The following is a 20,134-nucleotide window of genomic DNA, read 5'->3' as shown; positions in this document are numbered from 1 at the left end:
ATTTGGCAGAGAAGGGAAATGATTTTCCCACAGTTTTGTCCCACCAGCATACAAAAGTTCTGACACTGTACAAGCCACAGGGCTTGTTGCAACTTTGGTGATATACCACTCAGCATAATCTGGTTGCCAAAAGGCTGTGCCTGCAGCTTGTGCTGAGAAAGATCATTAGCGTCCTTTGGTGGCAGATGTACTACAAAAGTGAATCTGAACAGAATGGGTGGCTAAGTTAAAAAAAAAAAAAAAAGTAGGTGAATGTTACTGGCAAAAGGCAATACCTGCCCTGGTGAAAAGTGTGGGCATCAAGCAGACCTGGTATGGAACCAGCAGTAATCACTGGTAAGTTAATTAGTCTCTGTAAGCATTGGTTGCCTCTTCTTTAACAGGAGATATCTACCTCATAGAACTGTTAAAGGCATTAAGTAGTTGTAATATGACTAGCACAATACATGGCATAATACAAGCTTAATGAAAAGCTACTTCTCAACAAATTCAATTACTGGGGTGGGGGAGGCATAAGTTAAATAATTTCAAAGACATAACATAATAATTAGACATTATTTTCCATTCCCCAAAGTCCATTTTAGAAGTCCGAATCCTTATATGCAGTTACTCATTTTCTGCTTAATCTTTAAAACTAAGGTCATATTGTTTCTCCAGGGAACTCTCAAAAACAAACCAAAGCAGAATCCATAGTATTTACTCAAATCTAAAGAGATGAGTTTCTTGTTTTTAGGATAATTTTGGCCAAAGATCAGAGAAATCCTTTCTTGTTGGCACTAAATTTGAAGTGTTCCTAGTTCCAAGAATCATACACTAGAAAGTTTTCCAGTAAGGTCTCCTTTAATCTTTACTCATGATACATTTAGATAATATAACAACAGCACTGGGTTCTCATCTTTCTTCTTTCCTTGAAGTGTTTCATGTGCATTTGTACTCATGACATGCCTACTTTACACACCAGTCTTACGGGGTGGAAGGAAACAAACGTTAACTGTGTTTGTGTGATTAGGGGAAATAATTTGGTTACTGCCTCCCCTCTGGCAAGGGAATCTCTCTGTATTTGCATTTTCCAAGAGTAGTCACTAGTCACATTTAACGATATAAATTTAAATAAAATGAGTTAGTGTCCTCTGTCACACTAGCCACATTTCAAGAGTTCAGTAGCCACGTTTCAAGTGTTCAGTAACCACATGTAGCTAGGAGCTAGCAAACTGGGCAGTGCATATATAGTTTCCATCATCTCAGAAAGTTTTATCAGGTAATATTGCTAAATGATTGACAGTGAAGATATCCAATTACAGTATAATTTTTCTTTCTTAAGTGTACTAACATATAGGCACCTTCTATTCTTTAAGAGAAAAAAAGTATGTAAAAATACCTCTAGCACAAAATGTGAAACTAAAGACCATCTCAGACCTTTATCCCCTCCCCTTGTATTGGCTTAAATTATTTCATGGAAATGGAATGGTTCCAACCTTGTGATCCCATGTTCTGCTGGTGAGCCTATCAAATTCACCTATGTCATAAAGAAGCATGGTATGGTCCCCTGGGTAGTTTGTTGAGGCAGGATTGCCTGAGGTTACCTGACACATTCCATGTCTCAAGAACTCCTATTAGTCAGCTGAATAATTAGAACGGCTATTCAAAAAAGGATATGCTGGAACTGTTAACCTAGGCCAGGTGGTGTTAGGCAATAAAGTGGCCTTTTCCTTTCCTGCTGTTCCTATTTGAGATTTCTTGAATTTTGCAATTTCCCCTCCCTCATGATCCCATTCTCATTTTACTTAAGCTTCCTACCTGGTATTTCTTGGTCAGTGCTTGCCATAATGACAGAATTGGTGATGCCACACAGCAAGAAGAACAGATAAGAATAAACTTTTCATGGCCAGTGAGGCTAATTAAATGTTGGGCCTTCATGCCCTGCTGGGCTTTTCCTTAACTACCCTGTACCAAGGTCCTATTTGCTTGACACTCCAATTCAGTCAGAGAATGTCAAGAACAGCCTAAGCTGCATATTCTTTTGCAGTATATACAATTCTGTACGAAAAGATTCACCAAAAGGAAAGGGGACAGAGAGGAAAATACAACAGGAAGGGGTCTTTTTTTACTCCAAGATTTCTCACCATCACAAATGGAATTCTTAATCAAACCTGAAAGAGATTGTGGATATTTATAACACTGATTTCTGTTCCCAAGTAAACTTTCAAGGAGAGAGATTTTAGTTTGAGAGTAACTAACAGTAGAGGAGAAAACAGGCAGGTCAAACTTGAAGTCATCTAGAAGAAAAGGGGAAGAAAAAGAAGCCAGCTGACTCCTAAGAGGTTACATACATATCAGTGGAGGTTTGCATGTCTCTTAACTATTCATTTACTTTCTCCCTTTCTTCAATTCAGTTGAACTTTCACCATCTGCAGATTTGATTCTGCCGGCATCCCTGCCCCAGTGACATACGCCAAATGGCTTACATCTATTCCTACCATATTGTATATGTTCCTAGAATCAGAAGTGAGACAATGAATACATTTTCCCATAAATATGTTAAATTTATGATGATTCAGTAAATTTAGGTTTTAGGAGATCATTGGCTGTAACACGAAGAATTACTTGGGGGCAAGAATGGAAACCAGTAGTCATTTAGGAGGCCATTTCAAAAGTCTAGGCCAAAGATTGTAAAGACTGGTTTGGGAGGTAGTGGGCAGAATGAATGGAAAAACATAGATGGATTCAGTATATATTTTGGAGTAGAGATGACAGGACTGAGTTTGGTGTAGGGAATGTGGAGGGGAAGCAGGGAGGGATGATACTGACATTCACTGAGATGAGGAATATTAGAAAAGACACACATGAGAAGAGAATCTGGGTGGCAGAGGTGGGGTGAGGACGATGAATACTGTTTTTGATATGTTAAGTACCACATCTGAGTGGAAATATTAAGTAGGCAGCTGAATCTAGGACTCTGGACTTAAGAAGAAAGAAATGGGCTAGAGATAAAAATTTGGTGATCTTTAGCATACGGAGAGTATTTAAAGCCATGGAATCAGTTGAGATCACACATAAAGAGGGAATAAAAAAATAATGAGGGTACCATCCTTGTTACATTTGAGGTTAGGGTCTATATAACACTGCATTAGGAGTTTTATAGAACTTTTAGGTTTCTCTGTGGACTATTTAATATGTATAACTGAGAATATGCATTTAAAATTCTAAGGAATAGACATAAAACACATATTTCTGAACACAAGTATTCTTCCTCTGGGGAAATGCCAGTTTAATAAAGGATTTATATTAAGTAAAATCACTGTTGCACTTTGAGTTTCATATGGAAGTGAATACATCTTACTCTTCAATGCCCATAGCCGGTTATTTATCTGGATTGCTTGGAACCATGTAGACCAGAGTTTTCTAAAAATCTTATTTGATATTTCTACCTAGTTTACCTCATTTTCTATAACTATAACCAGAGTATATAAGTTTCTTCCTTGCTTTATAAGAAAAGAATAGCTCACTGAGACAATAAGTATAAACTTACAAACTGAATCACTAAGTGTTAAAAATTTTTGTAGAATTGAATTAAATGTGTACATTTGGCAGTTAATCAGGCAAAATACCAAAAAATATCAAAAATTAAAGTGCTGTTTAGTTGTAACAATTTCAGAAAAAAGTACCGCAATAAAAGTGGCACAACTCAAAATTCATTAAATACATATCTTGCCACAAAGAATCTTCTATTATCTGTTTCAGTATCTGAGCTATATTGAAGTCAGCAATTCGTACATTCTGTGGCTTCATTTTTTTTTTTTTTCATTTTAAATCAGCTACCAGACTTCTGAGAACCAAATGTTTGCCAGGACTGAGTCAAATTTTCCTACCTTTTGACTAAGTTTGTTTCTTGATTTCTGTGTATTTCTCAGAACAAGGCCAATTTGTATCACAATCTGGAGTCAGAGATAGATTGAAAAAGACTGTCAGATATTCTTGGCATCTATTATCACCAGGACTGTCACACACACTGCTCTATACATTCCCTGATCTGACCCAATCTTAAGCACCTCTCCTCTCCTTACACCTGACTTCTTCTACTGGGCCCTCTGAATCTTCTTTTGATCACAAAGCTTTATGCATTCAGTCTGTCCTCTAAAGGTTGTTGCTCCCTATGTATTGCAACTCAAAACTGATTGACCAGTAGGTTTAATACTATTCTATAGCCCTCTCAAGCAGACGCTATTTACTCTTCTAGCTAGGCACCTCTCAGCACCACATGAAATAACCTCACATGTAATTTCCTATATGTTCTTCCCTACTAACATTTAGATCTTTTAAATTTGGGTAGCACATTTCAATCAAGGCTACCTAAATTTGGTGGTCTTTAGCATTCCAGTAGCACTGGAAATGCAGAGTTCATTTTAGAGTTTTCAGAAATTTTATTGATTTATATAAAAGGTGGATTTTACTGTTTTATGAGGGTTAATTTTCTTACAGGATCTCATCAGAAACACAGCAACTTTAGCTAAATCCTTTAAAGCAGTGGCCAAAATCTATTAGCTGGGGATTAGTTGGTTAACTACATTGCAGGTGCAATAATTGCTTTTTTGATTGATTCAATTATTTATTAACTCAATTATACACTAAGTCCTCACTACAGGCTAGGCACTATTAAATGAACTGATACAACAAAACAGATGTGGTCTCTCTGCTTAGGAGGAGGCAGACATAAACAAATAAAAGCACAAATTGTTAATTATAAATAACAATTAAAACATTAATTATATAAGCACTCCATAGTAAAAGTTCAATATATAGTGATTCCGGGAAGGGGGACAATTTGAGGGAGAGCAACTTGTTGGGAATGAATGTTTGGGAAGGTGGGGATAAGAAAACAAAACCAGATCAAAGAAAATTCTACCCGCTCTTTCCCTTCTAGTTATGTATAGCAATGATAGGTGAACAAGTTAGCCAGTACATTATGGAGGACTGGGTGTGTTAAAAATGTGTTTATTTATCAGTTAAATTCAGGGAACAGCTTTAGTTTGGCCTGGCTTAAAAAAAAAAAAAAGCCCAGCAGTCAGCAGTCACAACTGACAACTGTGAGCTCTCATATATAGTGATAACATCCACTTACTCTGATGCCGATGGTGATGCCTACAAGTAAGGAGCCTATGGATTCAGAACACACTGGCTTTCTGCTTCTTGTTAGCAGAGTCTTTGGAGATACAGCAGAGTTGTTTACTGGTATGTAAACAGAAGCCTAGAGGCAAAGTGCTTTGATCCACGTCTCCTTTTCTCCTGGAGTTTTGTAAATATTTTCCAGGTTTATATATACATTTTTTTCTTATTCAGATGTATTATTCTTTTAAATATAGAGAACATTTCCTGATTCTGTTCAGTTTGTCAGATAAAAAAAGAAGTTACAATAATAGATAACTGACTCAGTGCAGAATAACACCAATCATAGGGACATTGTTCTGGTTTTGATTTCAAAGCAATCACTGAGTAAGCTTCCTTTGAAATGGAACATGAGTCAGCATTCAGCAAAGCTGAGTTTAAACCTCTACTCTAGATTCTGAGTGACAGAAAGCTTTTAAATAGGGCACTGTTTGTTCATAGTTTTGGGTATCTGTGATTTACTTGGCTTTGTTAGACAATAGAGGCTTTGGTTCAGTTATATTTTTAACATTCCTTAAAATAAATCAAAGAGTGTTCCCATTTTGGATGTGGATCGGTATGGTAGAGGAAATGAGGAACTAAAAAGTGCCAAGTATCCAGGGATTGCTTGCTGGGCTCTGTGCTGGACTGCCTTGGTTAATATTCTTTTGGTTGCACGTAATAGAAACTGGCTCTGGCTAGCTTAAGGGAAAAAAGTTAGTGGTGCTAACATACTGGAAGGGTATTTGGGTATCTCACAGAATCCAAGACTCAGGAAAAATGGGTTGGGGGAACCTCTAACCTTAGATATAGGGGTTCATGTCTGTCTCCCTATGGTAAAGTAGTTGAAGTGATGGCACCATAAGACTTTTCATAGGAGGCTCACCTGGGGTCAGGTCTTCACCTACAGATCAGTCAGTCAAGGTTAGAGGGGCAGTATGGTTGAGCCACTTGTTTGTAGGTATCCACACCTGTATTTTGTAATTAATTTCCAGAGAAAGGGAAATTATTATAAACTGGAGGCTATACCAGCAAGGTCTATATGGGTACTTTACAAGATTAATTTTTTAATAGCCTATAAAAATCACTTTCCACCTCACAAATGAGAAAACTGAGACTCAAATTAGTTAGGCAGCTTGTCTAAAGATCTACAATTAAAATGTAGCAGGGCTAGAAGGCGAAGTATGTCTATAAGAAAGGTTAATCTTGTCCTTAAAATATTCAAGTAGTATGATAAGACTACCTGAGACAGAAAATTTCAACTTGAGAAAGAAAAATTCTAAAAAAAAAAAAAAAAATTAGATATATGTTTTAAAGAAATTTAAAAAAAAAGTAACAACCAAATAAGTTTGGTAGCTCTTTTAATTACACTGAGAAATCTCAAAAAAGTACAAAGCCCATGAAAGTAGATGCATTTTAGAAAATAAGATAAAACATTTGCATACACACATTTTAATGACATTTTAGTTTTGAATTAAAAATATTCATGATTTTGCACTGAAGCATATTGCCTGTGAATTAAGTACATTTTGACATACTGGGAAAAGATTTCATATATCCTGTATCTGAACCTGAATTCCTATAAAAGGCTGAGTTATATTCTCTTTCTAGAGATTAAGTTCACAGTTTGATTTGTAGACTAATGATTTTATTGATTCAAAGTGCCTTTAAAGAGCATAAATAGAAAATAAACTAAAGGGGTGTGTGTGTGATATGCTTATTTGATATATAAGATCAAAGTTGAATTAACATAATAATATTTAGTGCTTTTAATTGTATTGCTTCTTTTCAGTAGAACAATGAAAACACATAGATCCAATTGCAGAAAAGAGGTTAGGTAATGCCAGAATGATTCTTTATCATATCAGTGTTTTATTTCCAATTATATAGATAAATAGGTGATGTTGAAATCCATGCTATTTCTATCCTCAAAATAAATGTACGATTACATTCTAGCATCTCATCAAGAGTCATCATGAAACAATAATATATTTACTACTTTTGCCAAATAATATATAACAGACTACCACAGGCTATAAAGTTTACTTAATTAATTTTGATAATGTGGCACTTTACAATGGCTTTGGGTCTTATCATACTCTGTTGCTGCTGCTACTACTACTAATAAAATAATAGTAAATGCAAAGGAGAAATCAAAAGAAAATAAATTAGATCACTTGATAGTTCTAAATATTGTTTTGGTTTATCCCTGAACTGGAAATCAATTCTACATGATTTGGAAAGAAAACAAACAAATCTTTATAATTCAGAGCATGTATTTTGAAGCTGTAATAATTTATCCAATGCCAGTGTAGGTTTGCTTGTCATGTTCTTTTTATTCAATGTCAACTGGTTCCGTAGCTATTAAAGCACTTAACTGTTTTTGCGCACAGGAGAGGAACAGTTCCAAACTGGACAGGCTTCTTTGGCGGATGACTTGATCAAGCTGTTGAATTTTTTTAAAGACAGAGAGAAAGAGAAAAAATATACTTAGCTGAAGGATAATGAATATTATGTTACTAAAGCCCACTAGAAAAAAACTTTGCAGATGAGACAATTTAGGAAATCAAATAGTACTTAAAACTGAATGATGTAGTCACTTTTTCTGGGCTAAATAATCTAAGATGAGATGATAATCATTATAGTTTTATAACTGATGTTGTTATTCAGTTATTGGAGAAGTATCATACATTTGATCAAAATGATTTCAGAAAACATAAAATAGTATTAAAATGTCAGTTCTCAATGTATATATACAACCAAACATGCACAAATATATTACAGATGCAAGTAACAAAATAAATACATAGTACAGAAACACAGCATAATCACATCATGCATAGGGTTTACTGGAACAAATAATAAGGGAGGAGATAAACAATTTGTTGAAATTGGAGAAAGTTTTGGGGAAAAGTATGCTTTAAAAAATATTTGAGGCCAGGTGCAGTGGCTCATGCCTGTAATCCCAGGGATTTGGGAGGCTGATGTGGGTGGGTCATTTGAAGTCAGGAGTTCGAGACCAGCCTGGCCAACATGGTGAAACCCATCTCTACTGAAAATACAAAAATTAGCTGAGCATGGTGGTGCACACCTGTAATCTCAGCTACTTAGGAGGTTGAGGCAGAAGAATTGCTTGAACCCAGGAGACAGAGGTTGCAGTGAGCCAAGATTGTGCCACTGCACTCCAGCTGGGTGCCAAAGTTAGACTCTGTTTAAAAAAACAAACAAACATACAAAATATCTGCTATTGTTGAAACTTTTGTCCTTGTCCCTCTGCTAAGGTAGAGATGTTTTATTAGGATGTTTTATTATTTCAATAGCAAACTCATATAGTAAACTAAACAAGAGGGTAAGGGAAATCATTGGGATTATATGTAATAAATAACACTCTGGATGGTAAAGATTATTGAATATAAGAAGAAAAGCTTCAAACTTTTGGCCCTCAAAAATTTGCCCATGGGGTAAACATAACCGAACAATGAAAACACATTCCCTATAGTTTACAGAACAATGGAGGAACTAAAAGCCAAATAAATCCCATTTCATATTATATACTTGTCATACTTATGCAAAAATTGACATTCTTCTCACAAGCCTCTGCATCCCCCACAAAGGCAAACCCAAACAATAATTCTCTATTAAATTATACTTCCATAATCTACTATACTCAAAATGGCTGAAAAACTAGATGATTAAAATACTGGAGTATTCTAAGAATTAATCAAACAGAATCACTATATTTAGCAAAATGCTCCTGTAAAATAATTGAACTATACTGAATCCCTTCAATTCTAATATTCAGAGATTCTATGTACAGAAATAAGATTTCTGCTTATCCTTTTTCCTCCCAGATTTTTTTCCTTCTTCCTCTACTAGATGATACCTTCAGGTGAATATATACCTTATGCTCACAAGACTACTAAACAAAAGAGATCTTAGAATGTAAGTTACCTCTTGTCTATCTTGCTAACTACTTTATCCCTAGCATCTAGAGGAGGGTCTGGCACATGTTAGACAGGCAATAAATATTTGCTGGAGTGAATGAATCAAGATACAGAACCTCAATCAAACAAGGCAAACTACTGGGAAATGACAGATATACTTTTAATGCTAAGATCCATAGCATGCTAAAATAATCTAAAAGATACATGGGAGATTAAAGTCATATATTAAAAAGTTTCATTTTAATATATGTAAAACAGATTGAAATCGAAGTATTTTCAGCTTCTAAAATTATTTTGCACTCGGTCTAAATTAAACAGTACAGAAGAATATACCAAAACTCAGTTCCAGTCCATTCTCCAGTTTTCTGTCTACTTTTGGATGTTTTAAAGCACTTAAAGATGGGTTTTTAAAAACATGCAGTCCACATAATATAATTCTTACAATTACTGAGTTTGAGAGGGTCCGCCCAATCACTTTATTTCACTTTCATTACTGGAAGTTTTCCCTATCTCACTTTTAAAAAAATGCTGGCCGGGTGCAGTGGCTCACACCTGTAATCCCAGCATTTTGGGAGGCCGAGGCAGGTGGATCATGAGGTCAAGAGATTGAAACCATTCTGGCCAAGATGGTGACTCCCTCTCTCTACCGAAAATACAAAAATTAGCTGGGCGTGGTGGCCACACACCAGTAGTCCCAGCCACTCAGGAGGCTGAGGCAGGAGAATCACTTGAACACAGGAGGTGGAGGTTGCAGTGAGCCGAGATGGTGCCACTGCACTCCAGCCTGGCAACAGAGCGAGTCTCTGTCTTAAAAAAAAATTGCTTAACTGTATTTTATAATTTATTTAGGTATTCTCCCTTACAGACATGTAAGTTTATTCTAACCTTTTAAGTTGTTTTTCAAGCAATAAAATTTACAATCTGAGTGCACATCCATTAAAAGATGTTCAAGATACTGGAATCTGTCAATGTCATCTCTGCATATTGAAAATTATGGTATATATTGCCAAATTTGCTTTCCAGAGAGAATATACTAAGTTATCAGTCCCAACTGCAGTGTTAGGAGAGGATCAGCATCTCTTGTTTTTTTTTTTTCTTTTAAACAGTTGCATAATTTTCATTTTATAGTTATAATATATGTAATAGATATTTTAATATTTTATTATATTAGCAGACATTTAGATTGTTCATAAAATCTGGCTACTATAATAAAGGCTGTAATGAACATTGTTCAACACAGACCTCTGTATACATGTGCTAGTACAGCTTGTGGAAATTGTTTGAGCCAAGAATATGTAGTCTGAAATGCTACCTCTAATTATAAATCAGCTTTCTATATATGCATGAATCTGTTTTTAGGCTCTCCATCCTGTTCACTTGGACAATTTACCTATCTCTACAGAAATGTAATGCTATTTTAATTACTACATCTTTATAATAAACCTTAATATATCACATATTGCCAACATAAAATATTTCAGAATAATATAAATTAGTGGGCATTTGTAAGAAAACTGAGTTGAAAAAGGAAGTGACCAGACTACAGATAGTCTCATAACTATTTTTTGCACAGGCACAAAATATAAGCAAAACTCAGCAGTATATTATTTTGAGACATATAAATAGCAAAAACCCATTTCTTTTTAAGGTAAGTAAACAATGCAATCAAAACTAAACCAAGGATAGTTGTATTTGGAGAATGAAGTCTGGCAGGATGAAATACGTAATTGTGTTTGGAGGTGGCATCATGGGTGTTTGTTTTATTATTATGCTTCATAACTTGTGTACGTATAACATATGTGCTAGCTGTTAACAACTGAAAATATTTCATAAATCCCCCAGAACAATAAGGAGTTACATTAAAACCAAACAGGACTTAGTATTTTAGAATTTTTAGAAGCTAGCTAAATGAGAAACTTTTCTCCTTTTGAGGGACTATAATACAATTTCACAGTGTGTACCAAGCATTCAACCTCTGATTGTTGCTAAGTAACAATAATCTGAATTTGTGCATTCAGAATGAGTATTTCTGTAATTTTTTTAAGAGGATATACATAAGGACAAAAAATTTGATAGATTTCTGTTTGAACACATCACATGTTTCTTTTGCTTGTGTTAGAAGTCACCATGGAATTGCTGACTATAAGATGATAGGCATAAAGGTTTTGGTTTTAGGCAGCCACCAAGGCTTATTTCACATCTTTACCATGCCTCCCCAGAACACTGAAAGTAAGAAGCCTTTAAACAAGCAGGAGTACAATACTTTAAGAAGCAACAAGGTGATATTGATACTTTATGGGAGGAAAATAGAGATTGGGCCATCATAAAGCTGAGCTTCCACTTTAGGGATTCTTCTTGGGCATGGTACATAGAGCATGGCTGTGAGATGGAACACATACAACCTTTTCTCTTAAAAGGATGTTGAATTCCTCTCTCTGAAACAAATACATCAAATTGATGTTTTTGGCAGATTCCTGAATTTCAACAGTTACTGTTTTATTAGGCATGACCTTATTATCCTTTATTGAGGCAAGAATTTTGGCAAAATATTCAACTTTTTTGCTCCTTGAGGCATGGGACTTAGTTCTGTATTTGTGGCTTTCATTTTAAAGTGAATCAAAGATTTGTATTCTGTGACATAGTAATAAAAAATATTATGTCCAGAGTAGTGGTGGCAAACATTTTTTTGACATGGGGTTTAAAATCTCTTCATAATAGTGTAGCTCTCACTGATTTGTTTTCCATTTTTCTGTTGCTTTAACTTCTATTCAGCTGATACATATATCTGAAAAAATCTGGAAATTCTGAAGTTTCTGAAATAGAGACCTAGGCTTCAGTTACTGGTATATTGCTGAAAGCCTTTTAGAAGCACACTACTTATTAAAACTGTTAATTTTATTAACCTTGGTGGGGGAGAATAGCATGTCTTCTTAATAATTTCATGTATTAGATTTACCCTTCCATTAGTGTCCCATGCCATGGCAAAAGAAAAAGAAAATATGTCTTGACCTTAGTTTTTTACTTGCCAGTCATTAAAATGCAATGTGAAGGACAGTGTACTTAACATTGGTCTAAAGTGCAACATTCAACATCAATTACACACAAATCTGGCTTATTTTAATTGGATTGTTTATTAAGACTATTCACATCCAAAACGATCTGATTGTTTTGAAATAAATATATACACACACACACGTGTGTGTGTCAAATACACTTAGTACTAATTGCACTTTCAATGTTTTGAGCTTCTACCAACAAAATATACCAAGAAATCTGAACATATTACATCTACCTTTATCAAGGTTACTTTTCCAACTTACACTCCTACACATTTTAAATTTATGCTTAAAAATGATTTCATTTTTCTAAAAAGCTAGGATGGATATCCAGCAAATCCACTGATGGGTAAAGTGACTAGCACAGACCACTTAGAGAAGTTGGTAAGAGACTTGAAAAAAGTGAGAGAAGAAGGAAGCTATCTAAAAACATGAGGAAAGAAAATCTCAAGGTAGCTGAAAACCACAAGGAAGAAACTCCAAAAGGGGTACAGACTTGGTTTAATGGAGAACTGGTAAGAAATACATAAGACTGGAACAAAATTAGCAAGGAGGAGACTGGTAGGGGAGGTGATCAGGAAAGTAGTTGGTGGCCAGAGCAAAAAGGGCCCCAAAGGTTTGCCGTTTAATGGGAAGACACTGGAAAGTTTTCAGCAAGAGTATGACCATGCTCCATGTTTGAAAAATATCATACAAGTTATTATGTGGAAAATAGACTGTAGCGGGGCAAGAGTGGAAGAAAAGCCAGCTAGGAGACTTTTGGTCAGGAAAAGATATAAATTGAACCAGACTATTGGCAGTGGTGGCTTAAGAGCAGTTCAGGGTCAGGATTTTAAGATGCAACCAACTTGACTTGCTGATGAATTGGAAGTATAGGTAAAAAGAAAAGAGAAATAAAAGCCTATTCTTAGAATAATAGTGGCCTATCCTGAGACCTGACAGACTGGAGCAGGAGTGAGCTGGCCAGAAGAAAACTGTTTTGTATTAGACATGATAAATTTGTCTAATTCTATTAGACACATTGGCGATATCAGACATAGGGGTCGGTCTGCAGTTCAGGGGAGATATCAGGCCTTGAAATAAAAATTTGTAAGTCATCTGCCTATAGACGACATTTAAAGCATAGATAAAAATATTTAGGGAATTAATGTGGATAAAAGAGAAGAAGTTACAGGACTATGTCCTGGGATACTCAATGGTGTCCAAGGAAGATAATACAGTCATGGGTTCTTAGTTTCTCTTTCTGGTTGGGCCAGTAAAGTCCCTTCCTCATCTTTCTTTTCTGCTTATCACTAGAGACATAAACTGAAAACCATGGCTTCAGGCTGCTAAAAGCCTAAAGCAAAACAAAACAGAACAACAACAACAATAAAATAAGGTGGGTTGCAAAAGCTTACTAGCACATGATCTTGTAAGAGAACAGTGGGATATTAGATTCAACAGATAATTATTGTAATGGGTTGAATTGTGTTCTCCAAAAAGTTATGTTGAAGTCCTACCCCCATACTTGTGAATGTTACCTTATGTGGAAATAGGTTTTTTGCTGATGTAATTACGATGTAAGCTGAGATGGGGTCTTAGCGGTTTAGGGTAGGCCTTAAATCCAGTCACTAATGTCCTTAGAAGAAACAGAGACACAGATACAAAGGAGAAGTCTATGTAAAACTGGAGGCCTAATCACTAGAAGCTAAGACAGAGGCATGGAACAGACTTTTCCTTAGAGCCTTTGAGAGTATGGCCTTGCTGACACTTTGATTTTGGGCTTCTGGCCCCCAGAACTGGGAGAAAATAAATTTATCTTGTTTTAAGCCACCTAGTTTGCTGTAAATTGCCACAGTAGCTCTAGGAAACAAATAATTATGTTCCAGCTTGTTAAGGTCCTCATATATTAGTGTTCCTTACAATGTGTTCCACCAAATGCCATTTCTGTGCAGCATGTGTTCTGCTTATTAAAAATAAAAATGCTTTTAAGTCAAGTAAGTTTGGGAAATGCAGGATTAAAAATGTTCACTTTCTATAAACTTCTCAGAATCATTGTTCTTAAACATTGTGAACTGTCAAAATGGCTATGGTATAGCTAATATTTTCCAAACTTTTTAAACTTTGAAACTGTGTGTGTGTGTGTGTGTGTGTGTGTGTGTAAAGCATATGTTAGAAAATACCCTATAAATTAATATTCTTTTGAGAACTCTTCTAGAGTCAAAACATTGCCAATATGGGGAGAAAAAAGTACTGATTTAGTTTTCCCTTTAATAATGAAAAACCATGGAACTTAAATGGTGAGAGATTTTGAGACTATTTAGTCTAACATTTCCATTTTACAGTTGTGGAAAACATGCTAAGTGGTTTTAGAGACCAATTTCACATTCCTAAAATGCCCTCCTATACTTAAACAAAATCTAGTTCTTTAAAATGTATTTAAATATACTAAACTGAGTTTATCTTTGCTCAAGAATCCTACTATGTATCAAGGAGAGTCTATGGCCTCACTAAGTGTCTGACAATGAATAGGTGAATAGGTAAGAAACTCATCTCCAGCATACCAGTACTGTGGCCAGAAAGACGCTAGAAACTACTCCAGATGAGAAGCTGAGACTATCCTTCCCCTTGATGTAGACATAAAGAATGTGGATTATGGACCACCCTCAAAACCTAATATGCACACATAATTGCAATGGCCTGGTTCATTTTACAAAAGCATCACAATAAGGACTAATAAACTTGAAGAAGATCAAGTTATTCTTGAGCCATTATGTTTATTGTGCTTTTAAACATTTTGCATTAAATAACAACATCATTATTTCTTTTGTGTCTTTAAATTCTGCTTCTCGTCAGCCCAGCTTAAGGAAATTAAGATTTAAAACATTACTGGTTTTATTAATAAAAGTTGTCTAATACTCATTTTATTGCTGGCATAATCAGCATAAAGAGTATCTCTTTTAAAATACTGTTTTCTTTATATTTTCAGATAAGTAAATTTGATACGAGAAGGGCTACATTGTATATAAAGCTGGAGGTTGGACATGAAATCCCTTCTCTGGGAATATAATTATGTCATTAATGTAAATCATGTTGAAAGACACTTTGAACCAATTTCTGGATAATAGTTTTACATAAAATACATGTTTAGAATAATTCCAACTCTAAAATATTATAATCTGGGCAGTGGTTTGAACTAAGGCACTGCTGGGTGCCTCAACCTTGAACTTCAGAAAATTTAGCCTAACCTCTTCACCAGAACACTCAAAGCCATCATTTATGTCCCATGAAGACTTCTAATTCAGAGTTCATGCCTTCTATTCTTTGAGAATACTTCTTGACTTTAGAGTATATCTCTTATCTATTTAGATAGTTCAAAAATGTCAAGGTATAAAGAAGCTATGTAACATCCCAGCATACACAAGATGAATTACAGATGCTCTTTTAGAGCATGAAAAATGGGTATAAAGAGTCTTAAACCCTATTGGGCACAACTACAGAACTATTTTTTGTTTTAAGATGCCAGTAAGTAAATTATCTGTTTTGAGTCATCTAAACTAAGTTCTACATATTTGCATAGTTCTGCCTTTTTATCTCAAACTACCATATAATCCACTGGAAAATGAAAATACTCATTTTTGTTTTTCAAGAAATCATCTGGGCAGAATAAACAAATATGTACTCCAGACTCAAATGTGCAGGCACACTACCTTAAAATACAATCTTATTTGACTTTATAAGTTAAGCAGCAATAGTTGGTCAAAGAAGGATGCACTGTAATGTTGAATGAAGATTTTTGCTTCTCTGATAGTATAAACCAAATAGACTTTCTACTGTAACTTTCCATATGTAAAGTTTAATAAATTTAAAAAGAAAATAATTCTGGTAACAACTGTTTATCTAATTCTGACAACTTCCAAAAAAAATCTAAAAATTTCCAAAACAAATTAAAAAAACAAAAGCCATAGATTTAAAATTTTAGAAAAAAATAAAAATGGATTAAATTTTATAGTAGTTGCACAGAAATCCTATCTTAAGGCTCTGATTCATAAGGCTATATTTACATACTGGTAAATATGTTCCCATCCTACTTTATAGAGATCAGTGGTAAATAATTTATCTCAATTATAAGATGAATTGATTTTGGCAAGGCAGGCTAACTTATTTTAATATAACAGGCCACATAAAGTTTTTAACATAATTTGATTACATGCTCCAAAAGAATGAAAAATCTTTTCCTATATCATTTTTAAGATGTTTAATGAAAATATTACACTCTGTAGGATAGTCTTTTCTAAATTAAATGAATATAAAGATCCCCAATATATTGTTCAAGTTGCTACTCAAGTAAGAAACACAATTTTTGTTGTATTTTTATCAATTCAACTTTTATAGATTTTAGCAATCCTATTGTTCCAATCTAAAGAACAATATCTGTCAATTACGATGTATCCTTCCTTTTGTTTTGATCTTTAACAATTTAAATCTAATCTTATCTTGAAGCAGAAGAATTAGATGACCTTTAAGTTCTTGTCTTCCTATACTACCTTTAAATTCTCAAATGACTGACATTTTGCCTTATGTGTTTCAATCTACAGAAACAAGCAAGAGACTGTCCACAAGTCTTATTATTCTTGAGTTCTTTGCACACATATATGGAAACTTACTTTACACTACATGACAAATAATCCTAGAATGCTAGATTAAGTCTGACCTTTTCTCGTTTTAAGAATAGTGTTAACACTTCTTGACTGCCGTACTTGCTTCCTCCTATGCACAGGTGACTTCTTTATGTGCTATATTACTTATCGATAGCTATGTAACAAAGCACCCAGAAACCTAGTGGCTTAAAATGAAAAGCAACAAATATTTATCATCTCACAGTTTCTATGGGTCAAGAAACTGGGCACTGTTACAGGAGTGCCTCTGGCTCATGTTCTTTACTGAGGTTGTAATCGAGTTGTATGCTGGGACTCTATTCATCTCAAACTTCAGCTGGGGAATGATCTGTTTTCAAGCCCACTCAGTAGCTGTTGACAGGCCTCCAAATATCCAGTTCCAATCTAGCCCATGTGAGCCTCTCTGTAAGGCTGCCTAATGGCAGCTGGTTTCCCCCAAAGCAATCCAAGAGAATATGAAAGAAAGCAACAGCATGCCATGATACTGAGAGAGCACACAAAACAGAAGTCACAATCTTTTAATAGTCCAATCTCACTCAATCCAGCCCAGACTCAAGAACAGGCTACCACTCGAGACGTCTACAATATATTACCAAATTTTTATTCTCTTGATAACTATATGAATGAAGCCACTAAGGCTTGTTGAGGTTATGACTTGCCCAAGTAGCAGGGCTAGGACTGAAATCCAGGTGCATAGGACACACAATCTATTCTTTAAACCATAATACTACACTGCCTTCTCAGATAAGAACTTCAGTTATGGCTAGAGGCCTTGGCACAAAATCTGTTTTGCTATAAATATGCAGCAGTTTCTTGCATTGCATTACACTAATGCAAAACCTGTCAAAGTGCCAAAAGCCCTGTAGATGCAGTTATTAAACTATGTAATTATCTTCGCTTAATAAACAGTAGATTCAGGAAGATTTCTTTATAGAAATATACAAATGGTTCCCTGAAAATGCAACAGAAGCATTTAAAAAAAAAACCTGGAACATTAAATGCATCATATAAAAAATCATTGTCTTAAAGAATCTGTAGCCTTGGTGGCTATATATGAAAACAGCAGACTACTACTCTCTAGGTTCATAATGAAATAAAGGAGAAACATGCATAAAGACAATTTGGGGTACAAATCTCACCTTGTGCTACCTGCTGGGCTTGTACAATCTTTGCCTGCTTACTTTCATATTTCCACTACTGATAAAACTGGCTAAGTACCCAAGTGAAAGCTGCCTGATTCCCACCAGGAATTCTAATTCCTTCGTATTCAAAATTAAACCAAGGTAACAAAGCACCACTTAATCAAATGAAAGTTACTGTGAACAGACTTTTTTCTTTTTACATAAAAAGAGCTGCTCTTCCTCATCATACAGGGTTTTACAGTGTGTTCTTCATCACTGAAGTCTTAAATGAACAAACAAATAATACCATCTGCCTGGCAATATTTTAAAACAGATTTATCCTACTGAGGGAATCACATGGGAAAACACCCTCCTTGTCAGTACTCTTATAATCACTGCTGCCTCCCACCTGGATCTAAAAATGTAAGAAAATCCTAACATTCTTATTTCTTGTAAATAAGCAAAGGAGATTTGCTTTAAGTTAAGAAAGCTAAACTTAGATGTTATTGCACCTTCTCAAATAAAGATGTTGAAAAATAACACTAAACACCTATCAAAAAGAAGATGTAAGAGGTTAGGGATTAAAGAAAAACCTGCCTGGTGCCTCTCTAATATGTAGTCTTCTTTACCAATAGAGCTCCCATTTAATTTTAGGAACAATGTACACACATGCAGGCCATTATTCCCAAGACTCCCTCCCAGCTGGAAATAGCCAAGAAATGAGAGTGGCAGTTACTGGGTGGGATCCTCAACAGTGCTCCTTAAAAGTGGGACAGACACTTGTTCTTTCCCACTTTTGTTCCTTCAATTTTTTTCTTCCTTCAACCATCACAAATATCTTTTCTAGAGCTCCAGCAGTAATTTTTGTAGCCTTAATGATATAAGTCAGTGCTAAGGATAGAAAAAGTATGAAGAATGATTCTGAATCCTTTTATGACTTTGTCTAGCTTCTGTACTAGCTCTGAACTGTTTACTTCTGAACTTGCTTATGCTGTTGTTATTTCAAGTTTATGGTATAAGGAAGCAAATATAAATCCCAAGTGATAAAGCTATCAGCTTTACACTGTGCATATCTGTTACAACAAAAACAAAAATTTAGTTTTTAGATGATCAGCTTGAAAACTTGAGGACAAGCTCAAAATACTAAATGAATGACACTAGAATTTATGAAAAAGTTGGAAATTTTAATTTGAAGACTGAAAACCAATGGAATAGAATTTCCTATAATAACTTAAGAATCTATGAAGAGTAAAAACAAATAATTGTAATGAATGGGTTATGTTTATTACCTGAACATGTATGTATGACAGAAAACCTGTTTAAATTGCATTGGCAAATGCCTCCTCTTTTTTTTTTCATTTTCTCTGCTATGTAGAGCATTTGCAGTTATAGCTAGAATAGTGAAAAAGAAAAAAACAGCATCTAAAAATGTTAAAAATATTTGATGGGGATGGATTTAAACTACAGCAATGAAATTTTGCCAAAACAAACAAATTTAACTCATGTCGTGAAAAAAAAATAAGGTTGCTAATTAACTTAAAATTGTAACTATCATGGGTAAAACATAATAGTAGTTTTTTTTTCCCCAGAAAACTACAAGCTGCTTCTGCAGAAAAATTTTGATAGGCAGGATCTTATAGCATATATATTTATACTGAATATCATTTTCACCCTCATTGTTTTGATGGTCATTTTCTATTCACCAGTTTTAACAGTATATTTTTAAGTTGCCACAATCACTTCTGGAACAAAAAGGTATTTTAATTAATAAATAAGACAGAATCAGTAGAACCAAAGACACTCTGATCAAAACCAGATATTTAGGAAAATTCATCCCAATGAGAATAAAAGCATTAAAAGCTAATGCTGAAAGTGAACTTCTAATCTCCCAAGCAGTGTTCTAAGCACTTTACACATGCTAACTCATTTATTTATCATAATAATCCTCAATGAAGTAGGTAGTAGTTTTATCTCCATTGTACAGCAGAACAAATTGGCCCAGAGAGGTTAAAGTACTTGTCTAATGTACACATCCAATAAAAAACAAAGCTTGATTTTAATCCAGAAAATCTGATTTAAAATCCCATACTCCTAATTGTATACTATATTTCTCTACGATGAAACATATTTCTAGGTCATGCTGTAGTTTAATGCTAGGTTTTCCCATAAAATTATACAATGCAGTGATGATAAACAAATGAAAGCAAGAGAAG

The 20,134-nt window shown here is 34.7% G+C and overlaps 1 protein-coding gene across 11 annotated transcripts in view; it reads right to left on the bottom strand.

Annotated features, from left to right (window-relative positions):
• Positions 1 to 20,134, bottom strand: part of CCDC91 (coiled-coil domain containing 91) — a 388,228-nt gene that overhangs the window by 29,393 nt on the left and 338,701 nt on the right. For 6 of the 11 annotated variants that reach the window (XM_064377392.1, XM_012474258.2, XM_064377395.1 and 3 more), the window contains 2 exons: positions 7,521 to 7,588; positions 6,029 to 6,113 (listed from right to left, as the gene is read on the bottom strand). In XM_064377392.1, coding sequence (XP_064233462.1) covers positions 6,068 to 6,113; positions 7,521 to 7,588 — 114 coding nt within the window. In that variant the 3' untranslated portion in view covers positions 6,029 to 6,067. Of the gene's footprint in view, positions 1 to 3,916; positions 3,936 to 6,028; positions 6,114 to 6,486; positions 7,589 to 20,134 lie in introns of those variants that run through there. The other 5 variants (XM_012474260.2, XM_021674873.2, XM_064377396.1 and 2 more) reach the window with 3 other exon arrangements.

This window comes from Aotus nancymaae, unplaced genomic scaffold (assembly GCF_030222135.1).
Source record: "Aotus nancymaae isolate 86718 unplaced genomic scaffold, 86718_ANA_hifiasm-v0.15.2.pri h1tg000016l, whole genome shotgun sequence".
NCBI classification, from domain to species: Eukaryota; Metazoa; Chordata; class Mammalia; order Primates; family Aotidae; genus Aotus; species Aotus nancymaae.
This window is presented reverse-complemented; position numbering and strand designations above follow the sequence as displayed.